The 20,270-nt window shown below is 44.9% G+C and overlaps 1 protein-coding gene across 13 annotated transcripts in view; it reads left to right on the top strand.

Annotated features, from left to right (window-relative positions):
* Positions 1 to 20,270, top strand: part of RAPGEF6 (Rap guanine nucleotide exchange factor 6) — a 252,173-nt gene that overhangs the window by 207,397 nt on the left and 24,506 nt on the right. For 8 of the 13 annotated variants that reach the window (XM_089530351.1, XM_089530390.1, XM_089530380.1 and 5 more), the window contains 4 exons: positions 29 to 220; positions 3,035 to 3,169; positions 3,970 to 4,083; positions 18,682 to 18,910. In XM_089530351.1, the coding sequence (XP_089386477.1) occupies positions 29 to 220; positions 3,035 to 3,169; positions 3,970 to 4,083; positions 18,682 to 18,910 (670 nt within the window). The remainder of the gene's footprint in view (positions 1 to 28; positions 221 to 3,034; positions 3,170 to 3,969; positions 4,084 to 18,681; positions 18,911 to 20,270) is intronic. The other 5 variants (XM_089530427.1, XM_089530408.1, XM_089530418.1 and 2 more) reach the window with 1 other exon arrangement.

Here is a 20,270-nt window from a genome sequence, read left to right as displayed (position 1 = left end):
ATTGAACTCCTTTTCTTTACCATGTCAGTGACAAAGAATTTAAGCGAAAGGCGAGGCATAAAAGCTGCAGAAATGTCTCCAATGCCATTGAGGTCTGCTGGTCAAACTGCAAAAGCTCATTTACATCAACAAAACAGAATGAGTCAAGTCCTTCAGGTTCCGGCTGTTAATTTGTACCCAATTAGGAAAAAAGCACCAGCAAAAGACCATGTCTCATTCAGTGAGTATATGTTTAATTTTAAAATCAAAGTTCTATATAAAATTGGTAGAAATGATTTTTATAAAGGGTGACTTTAAGTTTCTTTTATAGCATATTACATTTGTTTCCATTTTGATACAGCTATGTCAAAACATAATTCAAAATGACAGAATTTTAGCAGTGTGAGGGGCTGTTTTTAACTGTTTGTATCTCACCTTTGTATGCAAAGCCTTCCAAGGTAGCTTACCAACAGAATCAAAATAGAATTGGCCCTGTGTGGGCATCTGAAGCAGAGTTGGAGATATTTTCTCTGTGGGCCTGCTGGGCTTTTGCCTGTTCCTGTTTTCTTAATATGTTTGATGAGCATGGATTGCAGACTAATTCAGATTCTTCTGATAGTCTTATTTACCTGTTGCAATGGAACCTGTATTCTCCTCAACTTTGTTACTGATCAAGTGGAGCCTTTCTTAGTCCTGCCCAGATGGTGAGTGGGTTTGCTGAAAGCTGTTTATAAGGCAGAGGGATACTATGGGATCTTCAGTGTCCAAGGCAAGTAATTATTGACAGGAAGTTCATCCTTATGGTAGCAGCTGCTTGGACCTGAGTTTGAGGCAAGTTGAAGTCAGGAGATGGGTAGAGAAGTAATGGGTACACAGGGTAAGTCTGTTTATTTGTATAGACGTTTAGAAAATCTTCACTTTTCTCAGAGACAAATTAAGCCAAATCAAATGCACCCAACTCTCTTAGGTAATATGGACATAGACATTAAAAAATCACGATACAGCCCAACTCCTTAACCATTTATATGATCAACAGGAAGCTTTTACTTCCATTTGCTGAGCTTGCATTTTATTTTTCTCATTCTTTAGAATGGAGACACCAGATGTCAGGAATTTGTTATAATGAGTAACATAACTTATGAGAAGGCAATATTTGCTCATCAGATCTGAAACCTGTACAGTCGGCCCTCCTTATACGCGGATTTGCCATCCGCGGATTTGAGCATCCGCGGATGGCAAATCGAGAAATTGTCCCCAATGGCGGCGTGCATGCATGCGCGCCGCCATTGGGGACAATTTCCTTCTCCTCCCTCCCCTCCCTCGCTTCCCTCCTCCCTTCCCTCCCTGCCTTCCTCCCTTCCCTTCCCCTTACTTACTTTTACACTCTCGTCGCAGCGGCTTGGCCTCCGCCACCGCCGCTGCGGGGGAAGCCGGGTGGCAGCGGCGGGGGCGGAGGCCAAGCCTCGGCTTCCTCGCCGCCGCCGTGAAAGGGCGCGATGGCGGTGCTGGAGGCCTCTTGGCCCCCAACAGCACCGCCACCAGGCCTTTCCTGCGGTGGCGGCAAGGAAGCAGGGCCTCCTCCAGGCCTCTGCCGCTGTGGAAGGGCCGGATACCGGTGCTGGAGGCCAAGAGGGCCCCAGCACCGACACCCGCCCCTTCCGCGGCGGCATCGGCGGTGAGGAGGCTGGGTGCTGGCGCGGGAGGCCTTGAAGGCCTCTGGCGCTGCTGCCCTCCGCGCCTCCTCTTCCCCACCTCCACGTCTTTTTTTTGGAAGAGGAGGCACAGAGGGCAGCAGCGCCAGAGGCCTTCAAGGCCTCCAGCACCAGCACCCGGCTTCTGTCGCCGCGGAAGGGCCGGGTAGAGGTGTTGGAGGCCAAGAGGCCTTCCGTGACCGCGGAGGCCTGGAGGAGGCCGGGTGCTGGCGCTGGAGGCCTTGAAGGCCTCTGGCCCTGCTGCCCTCCGCGCCTCCTCTTCCAAAAAAAGGCGTGGAGATGGGGAAGAGGAGGCGCGGAGGGCAGCAGCGCCAGAGGCCTTCAAGGCCTCCAGCGCCAGCACCTGGCCTCCTCCAGGCCTCCGCAGCCACGGAAGGGGTGGGTGTTGGTGCTGGGGCCTCTTGGCCTCCAGCACCGGTATCCGGCCCTTCCACAGCGGCAGAGGCCTGGAGGAGGCCAGATGCCGGCGCGGGAGGCCTTGAAGGCCTCCAGTGCGGCAGCCCTGCTTCCTCGCCGCCACCGCAGAAAGGCCGGGTGGCGGTGCTGTTGGGGGCCAAGAGGCCTCCAGCACCGCCATCACTCCCTTTCATGGCGGCGGCGAGGAAGCCGAGGCTTGGCCTCCGCCGCTGCCACCCGGCTTCCCCCGCAGCGGCGGCGGCGGAGGCCAAGCCGCTGCGACGAGAGAGAAAGGTAAGTAAGGGGAAGGGAAGGGAGGGAGGCAGGGAGGGAAGGGAGGAGGGAAGCGAGGGAGGGGAGGAAGAAGGAACTTTTGTCCCAATGGCGGCGCGCGTGCATGCGTGCTGCCATTGGGACAAATGAGACTTGAGCATACGCGGATTTTGTTATACGCGGGGGGGTCCGGAACAGATCCCCCGCGTATAACAAGGACCCACTGTATTTTCTTCTGTCAAAAGGATATTTTGTTTGGACTGTAAAAATATTGACGGAAGCAAAAAGCTATTATTTGCGCAACACATTACATAACTTCTCAAAAAGGATGTGATTTTTTTCTTGCTTTGTGTCTAATGGCTTCCATTAAAATTGTTTAAATAAAACAAGGATTATTCCAGATTCTTTTGGATTCTGTGACTGGAAGCAGTATGAGTTGGTGTGTGTTTCACATATATAAACCTTATCTCATCTTTTTGTTTACCCCATTTAAATTTTGACATTTTGCTGAATGAGCCTCACATTACCAACAGACTGAACTTTGATGAAAGAGCCAGGAGTAATTTCAGTTATTGGGGTCTTTTTTTTCAGTTATCCTGGGGGGGGGGGGCATATTTTTTTCTTTCTAGCCTTGAATTATGAGGATGAGCATTTTACCTACATTATATTCATAGATGCTGGATCTCCTCAGAAGTCAATGAGTTTATCTGAAGAATCAAATAGTAAAAAACAAGCTGAAGATAATATATCTATGGCATCATCTTTGCATTCCAGTCCTCCTGCTTCTCCACAGGGCTCTCCACGCAAAGGTAGTAATGGTGACAAATCTTTAACATAGCTTAACTCTCAGTCTGTCTTTTCTATTTCTTGATAAGGTCATAGAATTGATTTTGGCATACCTTACTTATTAATTGAAGCAAAGAATGTAAACTTTGTGTGTTCGTATGAAGAACTGGTGTGTCTAAATATAGTTTAGGAATTTGCTTAGTGTTGAACCTTATATTTCATTAACAATATATACATTTTTTAAGTTGAAGTAGACTTGTGGACACTTGGAATAATTCAAAATTACTGTATCATTTCCCTAAGAAATTGACAGAATGTTTCCTATCAGGATAAGAACTTGTATTCCAATGTTTGTGTATGTGTTCAATATATGGGATACACACACACAGAGAGGGGGGAGTTATCATTTATTTTATTTAAATTAAAAAACTAGTGAGGAGAATTTGGCATTTCTTGCTGAACATTACTTTATTAAAATTGTCGCACATTTTTATGTGACTCGTTGAGGATTGTTTTATATCTTTTTAAGTTGATTTCATTTCTTTAAAATTTTGTCAGGGCTTTTCCTCCTTAAAGGAGAACCTCGTTTTGATAAAAGTAATTCCTGCTCTGTTTTGTGTAAATGGTAACATCTCATTATAGAGCTAAAATTAGATTATTCTTTCTCTGAGTAATTAAACAGCCCTGTTTTTGCCACTGTTTACTTAACTGCAGGTTGCATTCCCTTTTGTACTGCATCCAAATGTAACATTACATGGATTTTAAAAAAGGCATTCATTTTACTGTCAGTATGTTGTTGACTTTGAGTGTTCCTTGTTTGTAGTTGGTAACCCCCAGAGATCTGATAACTGCAGCCAGATTAATCTCTCTGGATCATCCTCATCTCTTGCAAGTGAAGCAAGCAACAAGAACAGTGGACAACGCAGCTATGGAATAGGTGGGGCTTATTTGCAAAAGAGAATTCAGCAGATGATTAGCAAGACAACAGAAAAATCAGACAGCACTGGAAATAGAGAGAATGAGGATTCTAGAGACAAGACAGAGATTTTATACAAGCCCAGGAAAAGAATGGGTTCCCCCTTTAGAAGATTGAGGGAAAGGAGTACCTCCAGGGAAAGACCAGCATTCACCCGTGATCTAAAGGCAGCGTGCATGCAAGAAAGAGATAGAAATGAAGAACAAAAAGACATAGACAGTAATGTGTTGCATACAGGCAGTAGCCATGGAAACACTAGCTCTCTCATATGGTTGTGTCCACAACTGAGGCACAAAAGAAGGAAGACTATATAATTTGCTGTTCATCTGAAATCAAGCTATAAAATTGTATTTATACTGTGTATATACTTTCACATCTGTTTAAACATTTCTGTAGTTTCATATCTGTAGCATCGTTGTCAATTGTCTCTCCCCCCAGCATGACCGATATAGTAAATTATTCATACATAATTTACTTACGTATTTTGTATATTAAAGCTGGTAAGTTATTAACAGGAGTAGGAAGTTTTATAACTTCTTACATGGTTCTCATCCAACAAATTCTGGTGTTGAGGATTGAGGACTAGTTGCTCCACTTTTCTTTCAGTTTCAATCACAGCTTCACAGGTTGTGAATCTCTTCCCACAGCTGTTGGTGTGCTTTGTAGGCTCTATGCAAGAAAATAATTTGTAGTACTTATACAGTAGTGTACAGACTACACAACAGCAAGAACATGATTTGTATATAGGAACCTTGCCCTGTAACTTGCTTGTATCAATGTTTACTTGGAAGAAAGTCTTAGTGAGGTCTCTGGGACTTATTACCAAGTAACTGTACATAAATTTGCATTTTTAGAGATTTAGTTATGAATATACAGTAGCATGAATTTGAATCATGCTCCCCAGGCTTGCTGTTTTATGGGGACAGAACTGTGTGACTTTTAAGCTGCAATATATCTGTCACTGCTGTAGTTGAAGTCAGTGGATTATGTCTGAAAGTGCCTTTCCTTCATGAAATGGTCTCTTGCTGACAGATTTCATTCTTCTGAGACAGTTCCCTCTAAATCTCCTCCAAAATCTGCTCAGGCAAAATTTGAAGGGTGACAGTGGGCTGCAGGAGGAAGGGAAGGAAAGGAAACTCTTACTGCATGATTGAAAGTTGCACACTTAACTTTGGATTTAGCCTGATGTTCATTACTATTAAGTTATTGGGAAAACAACTCATGTGTGAAGTCATGCAAAATATAATTACAGTGAAGTGATACATGATTTAAATAGGTAGGAGTTTTTAGGTTTTGAAAATTGTAGAATAATTTATTTGTAAATAGTAATAGTCTGAGTGTTTAATGTAAACAAATAATTCAGTTTCCTATATTTTGATTATAAGAAGCTTCTATTTTTAATACATATAAAAAGCTGTTTCCTAATACATAGGTATTAACCTATATATTAATGTTTCAAGGACATACATTGCATCTAAAATGACAACTTGAAATGCATTTGCATGCCTTTAAGTAGTCAGTTTCTCATGCTTGATTAAATAGCACAATTACTCAAATGTTTTAAACATCCTAGAAGTGTAATTACTTTTAAAATTGTGCACATTGCCAACTTTGTGGTGTCTGATTTTGTTTCCAAAATACTAGTTAACTTGATCACTGAGTTTATAACTGTGCATATTATGTACATTTGTAAATTATCCAAATTAATAGAGGTCAACATTGTTTTTTCACGGACAGCAGTTAAGATATTGTCTTAATTTCTAAATAAATGTATTAAGTCACAGAAAGGGAAAGTATAGCCTGTGGTAGATGTTCAAGGATATATTTTTTGGGAGAATTCCTCTTAGTGAGAATTTCCACTCACCTTCCAAACCGTTTCTTAAATTCTTCCCCTATCCTCCAGACTAAAAGGCAGTTTGAGAGCTTGGCACAAGATCATAGAGCTACTAGGGTAGAAATGGCATACATGTTCATGTGGAAAATTGTCTTTCAGATGTCAGCACTACAAGTTGTTATTCAAACTTGGGAGTTCTTTGCAGAAAGCTAGTGTGAGAGAGGCTATGTATGCACATGTGTCCCTTAATCATAGCTGTCTTTTAAAAAAAAAATAGGAAAAGTGAATTTTCAAACAAATTAAGTACATTTTATGAACAAGGAAGAGAAAGAGTTCTTTGAGAAATGTAAAAAGAGTTAAGACCAGTGCACCAGCTTTATCTTAGATGAAGTCTTAGCAGACCACCCTGAAGAAAGAAGAATAAAATACTTTTAAAACTTGGTTCAGGGGTGGAAGTTGATGTAGACAGTGGAAAATTCAGCTAATATGTAATAGTTTGGAATGTCACGGGATGCTGGCTTGTTTAGAGGGCTCATAGGCCTACATCTGTTGGTTGGTCCCAAGGAGAGTAGACCCACTCAGTAAATTGTTGAATTATAGGTAAATGTTTATGCAAATCCCAGTGTTTCAACGTGTTTACTTTAACTGGGAGTAATAGGATTCAGGCTATAATGTGGTGTGAGGGATGAAGATTAGATGGGATTATTTGGCAGACAGCAGGAACAAAAAGAATTACACAGTCCTTACCATCCCAAACTGTAGATAATAAGGCAATTTTAAAATAAAATAACATGAGAGAGAAATACTAATTTCCATGTCCTGTATAGTTGGGCCTTAGATGTCATCTTTACCTTTGTGACATACCGTGTATACTCGACTATGAGTCGACCTCATGTATAAATCGAGGGCAAGATTTGGGGCCAAAATTATGGATTTTGCTATGACCCGTGGATAAGTTGAGGGTAAAATTTAGGGGCATATAACAAAGGATCTAAGGATGAAGCAAAGTAAAATAATGTCAAAGAACTTACAAAATTCCAGCAGACATAACTCTATGTGCTTGTTCTTCAGATTGGGTGGATGAGAGAGTAGAGGGGGGTCAGTGCTTCACATTTTATAATTTTGCTTTTCATCAGGAGATGGTTCCTTCTTTTAAATAAGAGTTAAAGTACAGTACTCACACTGACCTGTGGATAAGTTGACTCAGGTTTTTGGGGTCAATTTTTTGACCTAAATTTCTAGACTTATGTACATACATACTGTATGAGTACATACAGTAATTGCCTTTGCTTTGCTCTCTCTCTGTGTCATATGGACAGCAGTTAACATATGCACATCATAATTTTCTTCAAAACTGGTACTCAAGATGGCTTACAAAATAAAAAGTTGAAGCACTGACTGAAGCATTGGTTTGAAAGCAAAGTATAATAGTAGTGCATCTCACTACAAAGAGGCCCCTTCCTTATAAAGCAGTCATGTCCTCAAAGCCTGCTGCCATAAAAAGCCTGCTAACAAAAGCAAGAGAGAAGTCATCCCAGCCTTGCTAGGAAGAAAATTCTGGAATCTGGGAGCAGCTTCTTTAATAAAAATGCCTTTGAGAATGGTGGAATCAAGAGAAGAGCATCCCCTGAAGATCCTAGAGCTCAGGCAGGCTCATACAGGAAGATAAGTTCTTTCAGTTTGCCTTGGATCTGGGTTGTATAGGGGTTTAGAGGTGATAAGCAGCACTTTGGGTTGGAAACAGGGTAACAACCAATGGAACTACTGTAACAAGGGAATTGTGTTCTTTGTGTAAAACAGTCTCCATTAATCTGGTTTTGGATTTGCAGAAATTCTTCAAGGGGAAATCACCTAGAACATGTTAACTGTAATCTTAAAGATACCACTAAGGCACATGTTACCATGGCCAAATTAGACAGCTTTAAGAATGTCAACTAATGGGTAAACTAGTTTTAAATGTGGAAACTACCTCTGGCAATTGCTGAAACCTGAGCATCCAGATTCAGACTGAATCTAGGAGCACAGTCAATATGTGAAGCTTTGATTTATTTTGCGAAACTAAAGCCAAAGTATGTAGTTAGTTCCCCTTAAGATGGCCCTTTAGTATGTCAATTAGACATACTTTGAAGTTAAAAATAATTAAATCAAATATACTTTGGGATTAAAATAACTCAAATTTGAGTTTGTTAAGGAAAAATGGAATGTAAAATAATAAAAATTATTGGATGGAACAAATTTAATTGTATATTATATAAGACAAATAACAAAAAGTGGCCCTTTTATCCTTCAGGTGACTCTTTGAGTCAGTACAATTTTCTACAGCCCAATAAGAGAATAATATCAATTTGGAAAATTCAGAAGTAGGATACAAGGAATCAAATGGTTTCTTGGGTTTTAGTTTGGCTTTTAACTTTTAAAAAATCAACTTGAAAATATAAACAATACAATTTGAGCTGGGTACAAGGAAGCGAACTCTAGCAAAATAAGATTCAGCAGATATTTTTAAAAACCCTTGAAACTCATATTCTCAAAATTAGAATGGCAGAGTAAGGATGTAATTTGATGGTGCTACATGGCATCTCCACATACATCTATTAGAGATTTTGTATGCTTTTAATTATATTGTTTTTTAATGTTATGAGCCGCCCTGGCTCCCAGGGGGTGTCGGGGGTGTTTTGATTTTGAGTTCCTGCATGATAGGGGTTGGACTGGATGTCCCTTGTGGTCTCTTCCAACTCTATGATTCTCTGGTTCTATTATTATTATTATTATTATTATTATTATTATTATTATTATTATTTTATAGAATCATAGAATTGGAAGAGACCACAAGGGCCATTCAATCCAACCCCTGCCATGCTGGAAGACACCATCAAATATTAGGGTACTTTCATTCTGTGTGAGTTAGGGGCTGTGCAGACAGGCCTGCAGCCGCCCCATTTACAGCCAGATCAGGGCTGCAGCAACCGCACGCTGCGGGCCCGATCTGGCCTTTGCAGGCCGCAAAAAGTAGCTCCTTTTTGCATACTGCAAAGAGCGCAATAGCTGCGGCACGAAGGCTTTGCGTTGCTCCTTCAGGGCTGCATTGTGCAGACGCAGCACCAGAAGAGCGCCTTGATGCCACTCGGCATCACGCCAGCCTGGGGGCAGAGCTGGGGCAAAGGTGGTGTAGACGCTACGCTCTGACTCTGCCCCCAACCCAGCCAAAGATGCCGGTGTGCACAGCCTCTTATAGTTTTTATATCTGGAGAAGCACTAAGAATGGTTAAAGGCTGCACATACTCCCTTTTCTGGTTACTTTAAGTTGCTTTGGCTGGAAAAAAGGAAACATGAATGAATAATGGCTGCACTTTTTATGAATATGTCTCTGTTTCTCTTCACATGCTTACCTTTTATATTACTTGTTTTATCTTGTTTGTCATTTTCAGCAGTTTAGAATAGCAGATTAGAGAACTATTAATGGACTTGCTTTCTAAGGTGCCTGCTGTGATTGAGTCTTTCCAAATCCTAATCAGTTTGACCTCAGCTGGAGATGTAGAAAAGCACTTCACAAGAAAAGCACTTGTCTTCAGTTTACTGTTTAAATCAACTTGGAAGTTTCTTTTATAAATTCTAAATCTAAATGTTACCAGCTTAAAGTCAAAATTTAGTAGCAGAATAACAAGTGATTGCTTTTTCTAGTTTAAAATGGTGATAAGCTTTCTTTTAATAACTGAAAATGTTAGAATTTCCTTATATTCTGCCATACATAAAATGGTTTTCTCCAGGTAAAAACTAGCACACTGGAAATAAGCTATGTATTCCCAAATATGTCCATCCCAATCCACTCTAATTTTCTGCTTGCAGGTTGTGTGTATGTGGGTTACATTCTGGACTTTTAAAAAATGTGGTTCCTTCCACTACCACCTGCAATCCAAACTAGTACATTCTGAATGTATTGTACAGTCTAGTGGAAAATAGATGTGAGTCTAGTTGGGTGATGTTACTTCCCCTCCATCAAAGCAGGAAGCAAGTCTCAGGATTTTGCATTTTCCTGTCACCATAACATACATTGAGGATAATGACTTAAAAATCAAGTGATGAAATAAACAAGGTTCTTCTTCATGGTCTCTGCGAATCACATAAATGGGTTATTCTGCGCCTGCGCAGCAAAGCTCAGAATTTTCTAGAATCTCTAGGCAGAATGCAATGTATCTTTCTGCAACTTTTTGACGGTAACCCCTGGTGGCCCGCTCCTCTCCAGTTCCTTCATTCCGCCGCGCTAAGCAGCTCGAGGAACTTCGCTCTTTAGGTTCTATTCAATCTCTGACTATCCTTACGGACTGAAATCACTGGCTATTACTGGAACGGACTGGACTCTTGACCACTCTTTGGAATCTCCCCTTTGGACTTCTTTATTCGGACTCTCTCTTGGTATTGACTTCGGACTGGTAACTACTACCCCCTCGTCTACCCGTATTGCTCATGGACTCCTTCAAGAGGTGCGCCAAGTGTGGGGTCAAAATACCCATCTCTGACAGGCATGACAAGTGTGTCCTCTGCCTTGGCGAGGGCCATATTCCCGGGACTTGCAGACATTGCAAGACCATGACGACTCAGGCTTTAAAAAACCGGGACCAGAAGCTCAAGGCGTCCCTGTATGAGAAGGTCTTTCAGCCCGTGGCTGCCTCTGCAGAGGACCCTGCTCAGCCCACTACTTCGGCTTCTACTGCAGACAAGCCAGACAAGTCTTCCAAGAGGAGACATGCCGACAAGCAGAAGCCCTCAAAGTCCTCCAAGGACTCTCAGGACCCTAGACAGGCCAAGTCCGCTTCCCCGCCTCCTAAGACCCGGCGCAGAGGACCCCCAAGTACGGTATCGGTACCCCCTCCGCAGTCCAGGCCCACCGCCACTCCGATTCCGGAGTTGAGTTCCGCCCCGCCGCCGCTGGAACCGAGGGTCCTCATTTCCTCTCATCCCACTGTCCCGGACGAGGACTTGGAGATAGTTCACCTTGGCCACAGCTCCGAGTCTGAGGGGGAAATTCCGAACTCCGATGCCCCTCTGTCTCCCCAGAGACCTAGACGGGCTTCCAGGTCTCCATCAGATTTCCCCTCAACGTAGGGACAGAGCTGCCTTGGGAGCCGAGGCAGACGAGGCCCTGGACAGGGATCGTCGAGGACGCGGCAGAGATAGGGCTGACTTGAGGAACGAAGCGGACGAGGCTCTTCACAGGGATCGTCGGGACCGCTACCTTCTGGACCATGATCAACATGACCGGGCCCTCTTTGATTCATACCAAGATCTGCTGTACAACCACCACACGGGCCAGTATCTCTTGCCTGTCGATGTGGATCATCTTCGCCGCAATCTCCCCGGCCCGACCAGAGTGAGGCTTCACTCTCCAATGCGACGGGCCGTTCCGTCTGGAGCCGAGGACTTTTCCAGGCAACGACCTCCTAGCAGGGACCCGTCCCCATTGAGTCGCAGGGATAGCAGGTCCCCCTCTGTCTCCCGCTCCCATTCACCATCCCCGCAGTTGGACGTTGACCAGCCTCTCAACTTTGGCGAGCCGGATGCTCCGTCTCCAACTGACGACGTGAGATCCTGATCTGACAGGGTCATCCGGATGGCGGATGCCCTCAAGCTTGAAGTGGCCCACTCCGAGGACGACGCGCTCAATCCGGTGGAGCGGCGGATCCACGGCTGTGCCCCTGCTCCTCCTTCTCTGGCATTCCTTCCCTCTTTGGAGAAGATCGCCAGACGTTCTTGGGATACGCTGGCCACCATCTCCTCGACTTTGAGGAAAATAGAGAACCTGTACAGCGGGGTAGGCAACCTTTTTGAGTTGGGGGCCAGGTTGCTGTCCCTCAGACAGCTGGGGGGCCGAAGCCGGGGGGTGGAGCTTCCACCCTCCAGGGGCGGAGCCACATGCCAGGGGTGGAGCTTCCACCTTCTGGGGGTGGAGCCACATGCCAGGGTGGAGCTTCCACCCTCCAGGGGTGGAGCCACACACTGGGGGTGGAGCTTCCACCGAAGCATCATCATCACCACCACCACTATCATTGTTACAGCAGACCTTTGTTACAGCACTTTGGAAAGTCACACTGTCTCACCTTCATTAATAATAAAAATAATGAAATGAAATAAAAAGCAATAATAAAAATAATGAAATACAATAAAAAGCAATAATAAAAATAATGAAATAAAAAAACAAAAATAAGTGTTATATATTTTTTTAAATTAATGGAAAAAACCCAAGGCAGACCTGAAATTACTCACCTTTCCACCTCCTCCCCCTCTTTCTCATTGAGAGGGGATTTTGCAGAAAGAACACCCAGGGCAAGTAGTAATAATAATAATACTAATAAAGTTGCAAGCAAGGAAATTACTAAAATGCAATTGAAAATAAACTGCAGCAAGCATGCACACTGTCAACCCAGAAAAGCCACAAGTTGGTGAGAGGGCATTTTGCAGAAAGAACACCCAGGGCAAGTAGTAATAATAATACTAATAAAGTTACAAGCAAAGAAATTACTAAAATGCAATTGAAAATAAACTGCAGCAAGCATGCACACAGTTTCAACCCAGAAAAGCCACAAGTTGGTGAGAGAGCATTTTGCAGAAATAACACCCAGGACAAGTAGTAGTAGTAGTAGTAGTAGTAATAGAAATAACACCCAGGACAAGTAGTAGTAGTAGTAGTAGTAATAATAATAAAGTTACAAGCAAGGAAATTACTAAAATGCAATTGAAAATAAACTGCAGCAAGCATGCACACAGTTTCAACCCAGAAAAGCCACAAGTTGGTGAGAGAGCATTTTGCAGAAAGAACACCCAGCTAACCCCCTCCCCCAATGAACCAATCTCTCGCCTTGCTGTGGCTGCAGCTGCTGCTCTGGCTCCCTGGCTCCCTTTCTCCCTCGCTCTGTACTCCTTCCTTATGCCTTCTCCTCCTTTCCCTGCTCTTAGGGAGGAGGAGGAGGAGGGCGGAGGGCGAGGTGGAGCCTGCTGCAGGCCTACTGCAGCCCCTGGAGCCCTGTTGGAGTGCTCCAGGGGCTGCACCGGGCCTCCTAGATGGGTGCCGCCATTTTGTTTTTCAAAATGGCGGCCGAAGTCTCGCGTGACCTTTGCCATCCTGAGGTCACGCAAGACTTCGGCCGCCATTTTGAAAAACAAAATGGCGGCCGGAGCGGCATGAAAACGGGGGAAATCGGCGGCAGGACTGTGCAGGGGCCGGCAGGAAGGCCTTGGCGGGCTGGATCCGGCCCGCGGGCCGCAGGTTGCTGACCCCTGCTGTACAGGGTTACTCCGTCCGGCCCGACTTGGCTGTTTAACCACCCGAAGCTGAACTCGGCCATCGTGGAAGGTTCACAAACCTCCTTTGCTGCCCGACCGTCCTCTTCTCCGATTGATAAGGAGAGCAGGAAGATTGACAGACTGGCCAAAAAGTTTTACGCCTCACAGCATGTATGGGAGCATATGTGCAGCTTCTGATGGAAAAGATGGACTCAGTCATCAGCGAGCTCCCAGATGACAAGAAAAGGATGATGACGGCCCTCCGCAATGAAGTCCATCTTGTGGGTGGGCAGCAAATAATCTCAGTGAGGCACTCTACAGACTGCGCCCCCAAGATTCTTTCCGGCTTGGTGGCCCTTCGTCGTTATGCCTGGCTGCATTCGTCAGACTTGACTCCACAAGTGAAATCAGCAATAGAGGACATGCCGTTTGATAATTCCGGCCTGTTTAATAAGGAAACGGATGAGAGACTGAGTTTCCGTTACAGGATGAAAACGGCGGCAAAAAAGCATGGCATGTCGGCCTCATCTTCGAGGCCACCCAGGCAGAGATACAGTGGCCAACGCACCTGGTTCCATCACAACCAGCAGCGTTACCAGCACTCGGACCGCCACTTCCAGCCTCAGGACAGGTCCCTTCCGTCCAGACAGTCCCGATCGCCTTCTTCTCACCAGGACCGGCGCCAACCGTCCCAGACCCGGTTCCAACAAGGCTACAAGAAAAAGGATGCTAGAGGCAAGAAAAGATTCTGAGATCCTCCAGCGCACTTCTCCACCTCCCCTGTAGGGAGATTAGGCCCCTTCTTTGAGACGTGGGCCTCTATTACATCAGACTCTTGGGCACTCGACATCGTCTGGCGGGGTTATGCCCTAGAGTTCTTTGAACTCCCTACCACCGGAGCCTTTACTTCCACCGTCCCCTCGGACACCCTTTTTGACGAAGTGCGCTCCTTGTTGGATAAGGGCACTATCGAACCTGTAGACCCCTCTCGAGTCCGATACTGCTTCTTCTCCAGATACTTCACTGTCCCTAAGAGACCAGATGGACTTAGGCCAATTCTGGACTTATGTGCTTTGAACTCTTTTATAGTGTACAGACGTTTTAGGATGGTAACTCTTGCTTCTATTCTGCCAGTCTTGCAGAAGGATGCCTGGTTTGCCACACTGGACCTGAAGGTCGCGTACTTTCATATTGCCATACGGGAACAACACCACAGGTTCCTCGCCTTCGCCATCGGCGCCGACATCTTCCAGTACAGAGTCCTTCCATTTGGTCTTTCGTTGGCACCGAGGGTCTTTACAAAGTGTATGGCACCCGTTGTCGCCTACCTCCGCCAGAAGGGAGTCACAGTCTTCCCATACTTGGACGACTGGCTTTTCACCGCTTCATCCGAAGGAGTCCTTCGACAGCAGGTGCTGTTCGCCCAGGAGCTCCTCAGCTCGTTGGGACTCCGCATCAACCTGGAGAAGTCAGATCTCACCCCATCCAGGAAGGTCGATTTCACTGGGACACTCTTGGACTTGGAGTCTTCCAGAGCTTACCTCCCCCAGACGCGGTTCCTTTCTCTCTGCTCAGCCTTGCGGGCTTGCCTCGGCCGGAGATGTCTTCCAGCCCGTATCATCCAAGTGGCTATGGGTCATCTAGCTTCCACAACCTTCGTCACCTTGTGGGCAAGACTTCGCCTCAGACCACTACAGTCTTGGTTCCTCTCGGTCTTCGATCCCGTGCAAGACCCTCCAAACAAGATGCTCACCATCCCGAGGAAGGTTCAGAAGTCTTTACGATGGTAGCTCCAGCCCGACAACGTCTGTTCAGGCATGCCTTTTGTTCCACCCCAACCGGACGTCACATTGACAACGGATGCCTCCCTACAAGGATGGGGAGCCCACGCACTGAGCTATGCCATCAAGGACAAGTGGACAGAGACAGAGTCTGTCTTGCACATCAATGCGCTCTAGATGCTGGCGGTGGAGAAGGCCCTGAGAGCCTTTCAAACTTTCCTCTCCAGCAAGGTCGTACTTCTCCTGACGGACAACACCACAACAATGTACTACCTCAACAAGCAAGGAGGTACCAGATCGAGGACTCTTCTAGACATCACCCTCCATGTGTGGGAGTGGTGTATAGAACACAGCATTCTGCTACAGTGCATTCATCTTCCTGGGGACCAAAACGACTTGGCCGACCAGCTCAGCAGGTCTCCCACAACATGTCACGAGTGGAGGCTGCACCCGAGCGTAGTAGTCTCCCTCTTTTGACAGTGGGGTTCGCCAACGATAGACTTGTTCGCCTCCCCCAACAATGCCCACGTTCCAAGATTCTGCTGTCGGGTTCGAGGAGCCGGTTCTCTGGGAGACACCTTCCAATTCCAGTGGTCGCAAGGCCTGATCTATGCGTTTCCTCCCTTTCCGCTGATCACAAGGGTGCTAGCAAAAATGATGGTAGACCGGACGGACGCGATCATGGTCACCCCATGGTGGCCCAGACAGCCTTGGTTCGCTCCCCTTCTGCAGTGGGCGCAAGAGGACTATCTCCGGCTCAAGTTCTGTCCCGATCTCCTGTCCCTACACAACGGTCGGATCCTCCATCCCGATATGCAGTCTCTGCCATTGGTAGCATGGTGGATTCGGCATTGACGTCTTTGCCACCTGATGTCCGTGAAATCCTACGAGCGGCGCAGAAACCTTCTACTCAAAGGTCTTACCGCTACAAGTGGGACAAGTTTTTGGCTTTTCTCAATGGCAAGGACGTGTTGCCATCTCAAGTATCCATCCAGACAATCCTGGAGTTCCTGATGTCCTTGGCTGATGCAGGTCTCTCGTTAAGCTCCATTAAATGCTATTTGGCAGCTATCTCTTCGCACTATGTGTTTGACAGTAAACCTTCTCTGTTTAGGGATCCACTTGTTAAGAGGTTTCTTAAGGGGTTTAATAACTTGCATCCTCCCTGCTCCATACCGACCCTGGCCTGGAGCCTAGACCTGGACCTATCCCGGCTTGCACTCAAGCCCTTTGAACCTATGGCTACTGTGGATTTGAGGCTAGTGACTTGGAAGACAGTCTTTCTGGTGGCTATTACATCCGCTCGCCAGGCTGGGGAACTTTGTGCTCTGCGGGCGGATCAGCCATATCTTCGGTTTCATAAGGACAAGGTGGTCCTCCGAACCGACATCTCCTTCCTGCCGAAGGTGGTGTCGGCCTTTCACATGAACCAGGACATTGTTCTACCTACGCTTGCCACGAACCCGACTTCTGAGGAGGAGCGTCGGATTCATGCTTTGGATGTTAGGAGGGCATTAGCCTTCTACTTGAACAGAACCTCGGGCTCGAGGTCTACTAATAGACTCTTTGTTTGCTATTTGGAGGCCAAAAAAGGCCTGCCTGTCTCTCCTCAGACGTTTTCAAAATGGATAATGAATGTCATTTACTTGTGTTATGAACTCTCAGGGAGACCCTGTCCCGAACGGGTTCGGGCTCATGTAACTAGGGCGGTAGCAGCATCCTCTGCCTTCTTAATGGGGGTCCCTCTAGGGGATATTTGTAGGGCTGCAGTTTGGTCCCAACCTTTGACATTTGTTAGGCACTACAGGTTGGATGCCAGGGCTAGACAAGATGCAGCTTTTGGGAGGGCAGTGTTACTTTCTGGTTTACACTGATTGCGTTCTTATAATTGCACTGATTTCTTAACACAGAGATTTTTGCAAACACTGTTGCTTATGCTCTGTTGATGTATGTCAATAAACTCGAGATTTCTTAAGACACTCCCTCCTCCATTGACTTAAGCTTGTTAGTCTAACCCATTTGTGTGATTCGCAGAGACCACGAAGAAGGACAGGTTGCTCACCTGTAACTGTGTTTCTTTGAGTGGTCATCTGCGAATTCACACAAACCCACCCATCCATCCCTTCAGTGTCTTGCTCATTAACAACGCTTGCTGCCGTGCCGCTTGCGGCTCATTCGGAACAGGAGAGGAGCGGGCCACCAGGGGCCTTATATACCAGATGGGCGGGGTTACCGCCAAAAAGTTTTAGAAAGATACATTGCATTCTGCCCAGAGATTCTAGAAAATTCTGAGCTTTGCTGTGCAGGTGCAGAATAACCCATTTGTGTGAATTCGCAGATGACCACTCGAAGAAACACAGTTACAGGTGAGCAACCTGTCCATCTCAGTGCAGTGTGTGGTTTTCCTTATCAACAATGACAGGGCTTCTAAACATTTTTTAAACACGGGAGTTTTATAAATATAGATAGTGAGAAAGGGTGGGCACACGTCATGCTTTCAGCATGTCCTTTTGTTTTTTATTTGAAGGCTCAGTAAAGGGATTCAAATGAGAGAAATTTCATGTTAAGAAAAAGTGCCTTAAGCACATTCTCACTGCATGTTTTCACTATCGGAACTCAGTTTTGTCCTTCACACATAAAAATGCAGGTTTCCCTTCTCTTAATTTTGTTTTAGAAGTGCCATTGAGAGGGAAAGGCCTTTTCATTGTTGCAATTGTGGTTCATTAAAGAATAAGAAATACTTGCCAACTGTCTGTCCTCATCCATGAGTTTAGTGTGCTCTGTCTATTAATAGTTGGAGAGATGTGTAAAGGCAATTCACCCTCAAAAAGGGTTCTAGAGTCTCCAACAAGCTTGCTATTTGTAGTATGAGACAGGAAAAAAAATAAGTTACCATTTTAATGCTTCTTACTGTGAACCAGCCACACAGCCTCCTCATTCATGCTTGTCTCTTCCCACTGGTTTAACAGCTAGAAATTGTTTGTTTGTCGCAGGATATGTAACCTTGAAGTGGCCCAGATCAGGACAAGGGCTGTGTGATTGCCATGGTCCTGGCATGATCAGGGCCAGCGCAATCCTTTTGGCTCGTGTACTTCAGGCCAAGCATTACATTCCTTTCATATCTGTATGTATATAAATGTTCATTTTTGATAGAGGGGATTTTGTGATGTGACATTCCCCCTTTTTTGTTTATTTAATTGAGGAGGCTGGTGTTGGTGGTGAGGATGTCCCCTTTATTAGACCAATTGTTTTGAAAATAGTGAATGTTCAGTAGATTTTTAATCACTCATTTGGTGATGAGTTCTTTTGTTGATGCCTAACTTTGTAAAAAGTTCTACCTGTTGTATGCTTGAGTTTTATCTTTTATATTTTATTGGATTGCATTGAATATAAATAGCTGTACAAAAGAGGGCATGCAATTGTGTACCTCTAGTAAATTTCCAAAGGCATTAATTAATGAGACATCTTTTCATTCTGTGATCATGAAAAATGATGCTCTATGGCATAAAATGAATATGGGAGGGGGTACCTACTGGGAGTGTTGGGACAGATGGATGATAATAGAAAACCTTTTCTCCTAAGCAATGTGGTAAAAATTATTAGTTAATTTGAAAGTCATACCAACCCCTCTCCCCCTTTAAATCCCTTTCTTCTGGCATGTTGTAGGCTATGCTCTGATACCATCTGCCAAATCTGAGAATTTCTCAGATTCCAGCCACAGCGAGATCTCTTCCCGGTCTAGCATTGTGAGCAACTGTTCTGCTGATTCCATGTCTGCAGCCCTTCAGGATGAAAGATGTTTGCCTCAGGCAGTGGTGGTGGTAGATTCAGTGGGAACAGCAGAAAGGAAAGAGCACCTTCTACCATCTTCGGAGTACAGCCAGACTTGCCCCGGGTAAGTGTTGATTGACTGATCCATGACAAGAGCTGTGTGACAATTATGCATTTAAGCCATTGACAGCTGATGGCATAACTGTCATGCTTACAGGTGTTATTAGCCTGCTGTGAAAAGCTTTTAGCACTTTAAAAGAGCATGAGACATGCTCCCTCCTCAGGGAATTTCAGGTTTTGAATTTTAAACAGGTGACGATTTTCCCTGTATCGGCAGGTCATAAATTGATATATTAATGCACACCCAAGAAAATGCATTAAAGCTATAGGATTTAAATAAACTGCTTCTGGGGCAGCACAAGGTAGAAATGTTCAAATATGTTATTCTCGCAAACCTAAAAAGGTTTTCTGCTTAAAATACATTCCCATTCAATGTGCAGCATGACCACAGTGGTTCATGACAGTCTTTTAATGGCTATAGTATACAAGTAGGATATTTGCTTCCAGGCGTTTGCCTGAGGCATGTTGTCAAAACTCGAGTTCCCTCTCTTCTATGGGGAGGGTTATCTGCTACCAGCAGAAGGCTGGACAGTGCCAGTTCTCACTGAAGTCTCCAGTGTGTGAAATATTTTTACAAACCTTGATTTCATATTAAATGAATTTCTGAACACATGCAATTAATGTGATGCTGAAGTTTGGAATGAAACAGCACTTGACATCTTTAAATTTTTTACACTGATGGACTGAGTAATTGGACATGACTGCATAGAAAATATTGCTGACTGATTTTTGCTGACTAGAGAAAACATTTTAAAGTTGAATAAAATTATCCCCACTTTTTCCAAATGATATGCAAATAATTGTTGGAGTATGTAGACTCATACAGTCTAACATACACACATGCAGAAGACTTGCATGTAGGCAGGAACGCCAGCAGAAGGTCTCTGTGTGAAGCTCGGCTCCAAACTGCAAAAGAAAAATCCTTGCACACAGACTGCTGCTTCTCTTGGAGAATGAATTGCTGGACTGTCCGTTTCTCTCACAGAAATCTTTAATCGTAGAACTCAGAGTATTTACAAAACTATACAGATTATTAAACTGCTCTGCCCCAATAGCATCTATCATCACAACCACTAACCGACCAACATCAACCACAAAGAGAATTCATCCCTCTCCCTTATATAGGTTTTCCTTCTTGGGGTCTTGAGCCCTTCCCACTTTTAGGATGTCACTCAGTTTTCTGTCATGTAACAGCTATGACTTTGCACAACTGAGGCCTGCTGGCTTCACCTCCTGTGCCTGTCTCATCAGCTTCCTATTACTCAGAGCTCTTCAAATGCTGACTCATGATGGCTGCCACTTGAATTATTGTGACCCTGTCACCTTTGTCCCAGTTCTTCCAGTGGCCACATCCATGGCATTTT

Source organism: Sceloporus occidentalis, unplaced genomic scaffold (assembly GCF_023333645.1).
Source record: "Sceloporus occidentalis isolate IW3139 unplaced genomic scaffold, rSceOcc1.0.p SCAF_1, whole genome shotgun sequence".
NCBI classification, from domain to species: domain Eukaryota; kingdom Metazoa; phylum Chordata; class Lepidosauria; order Squamata; family Phrynosomatidae; genus Sceloporus; species Sceloporus occidentalis.
This window is presented reverse-complemented; position numbering and strand designations above follow the sequence as displayed.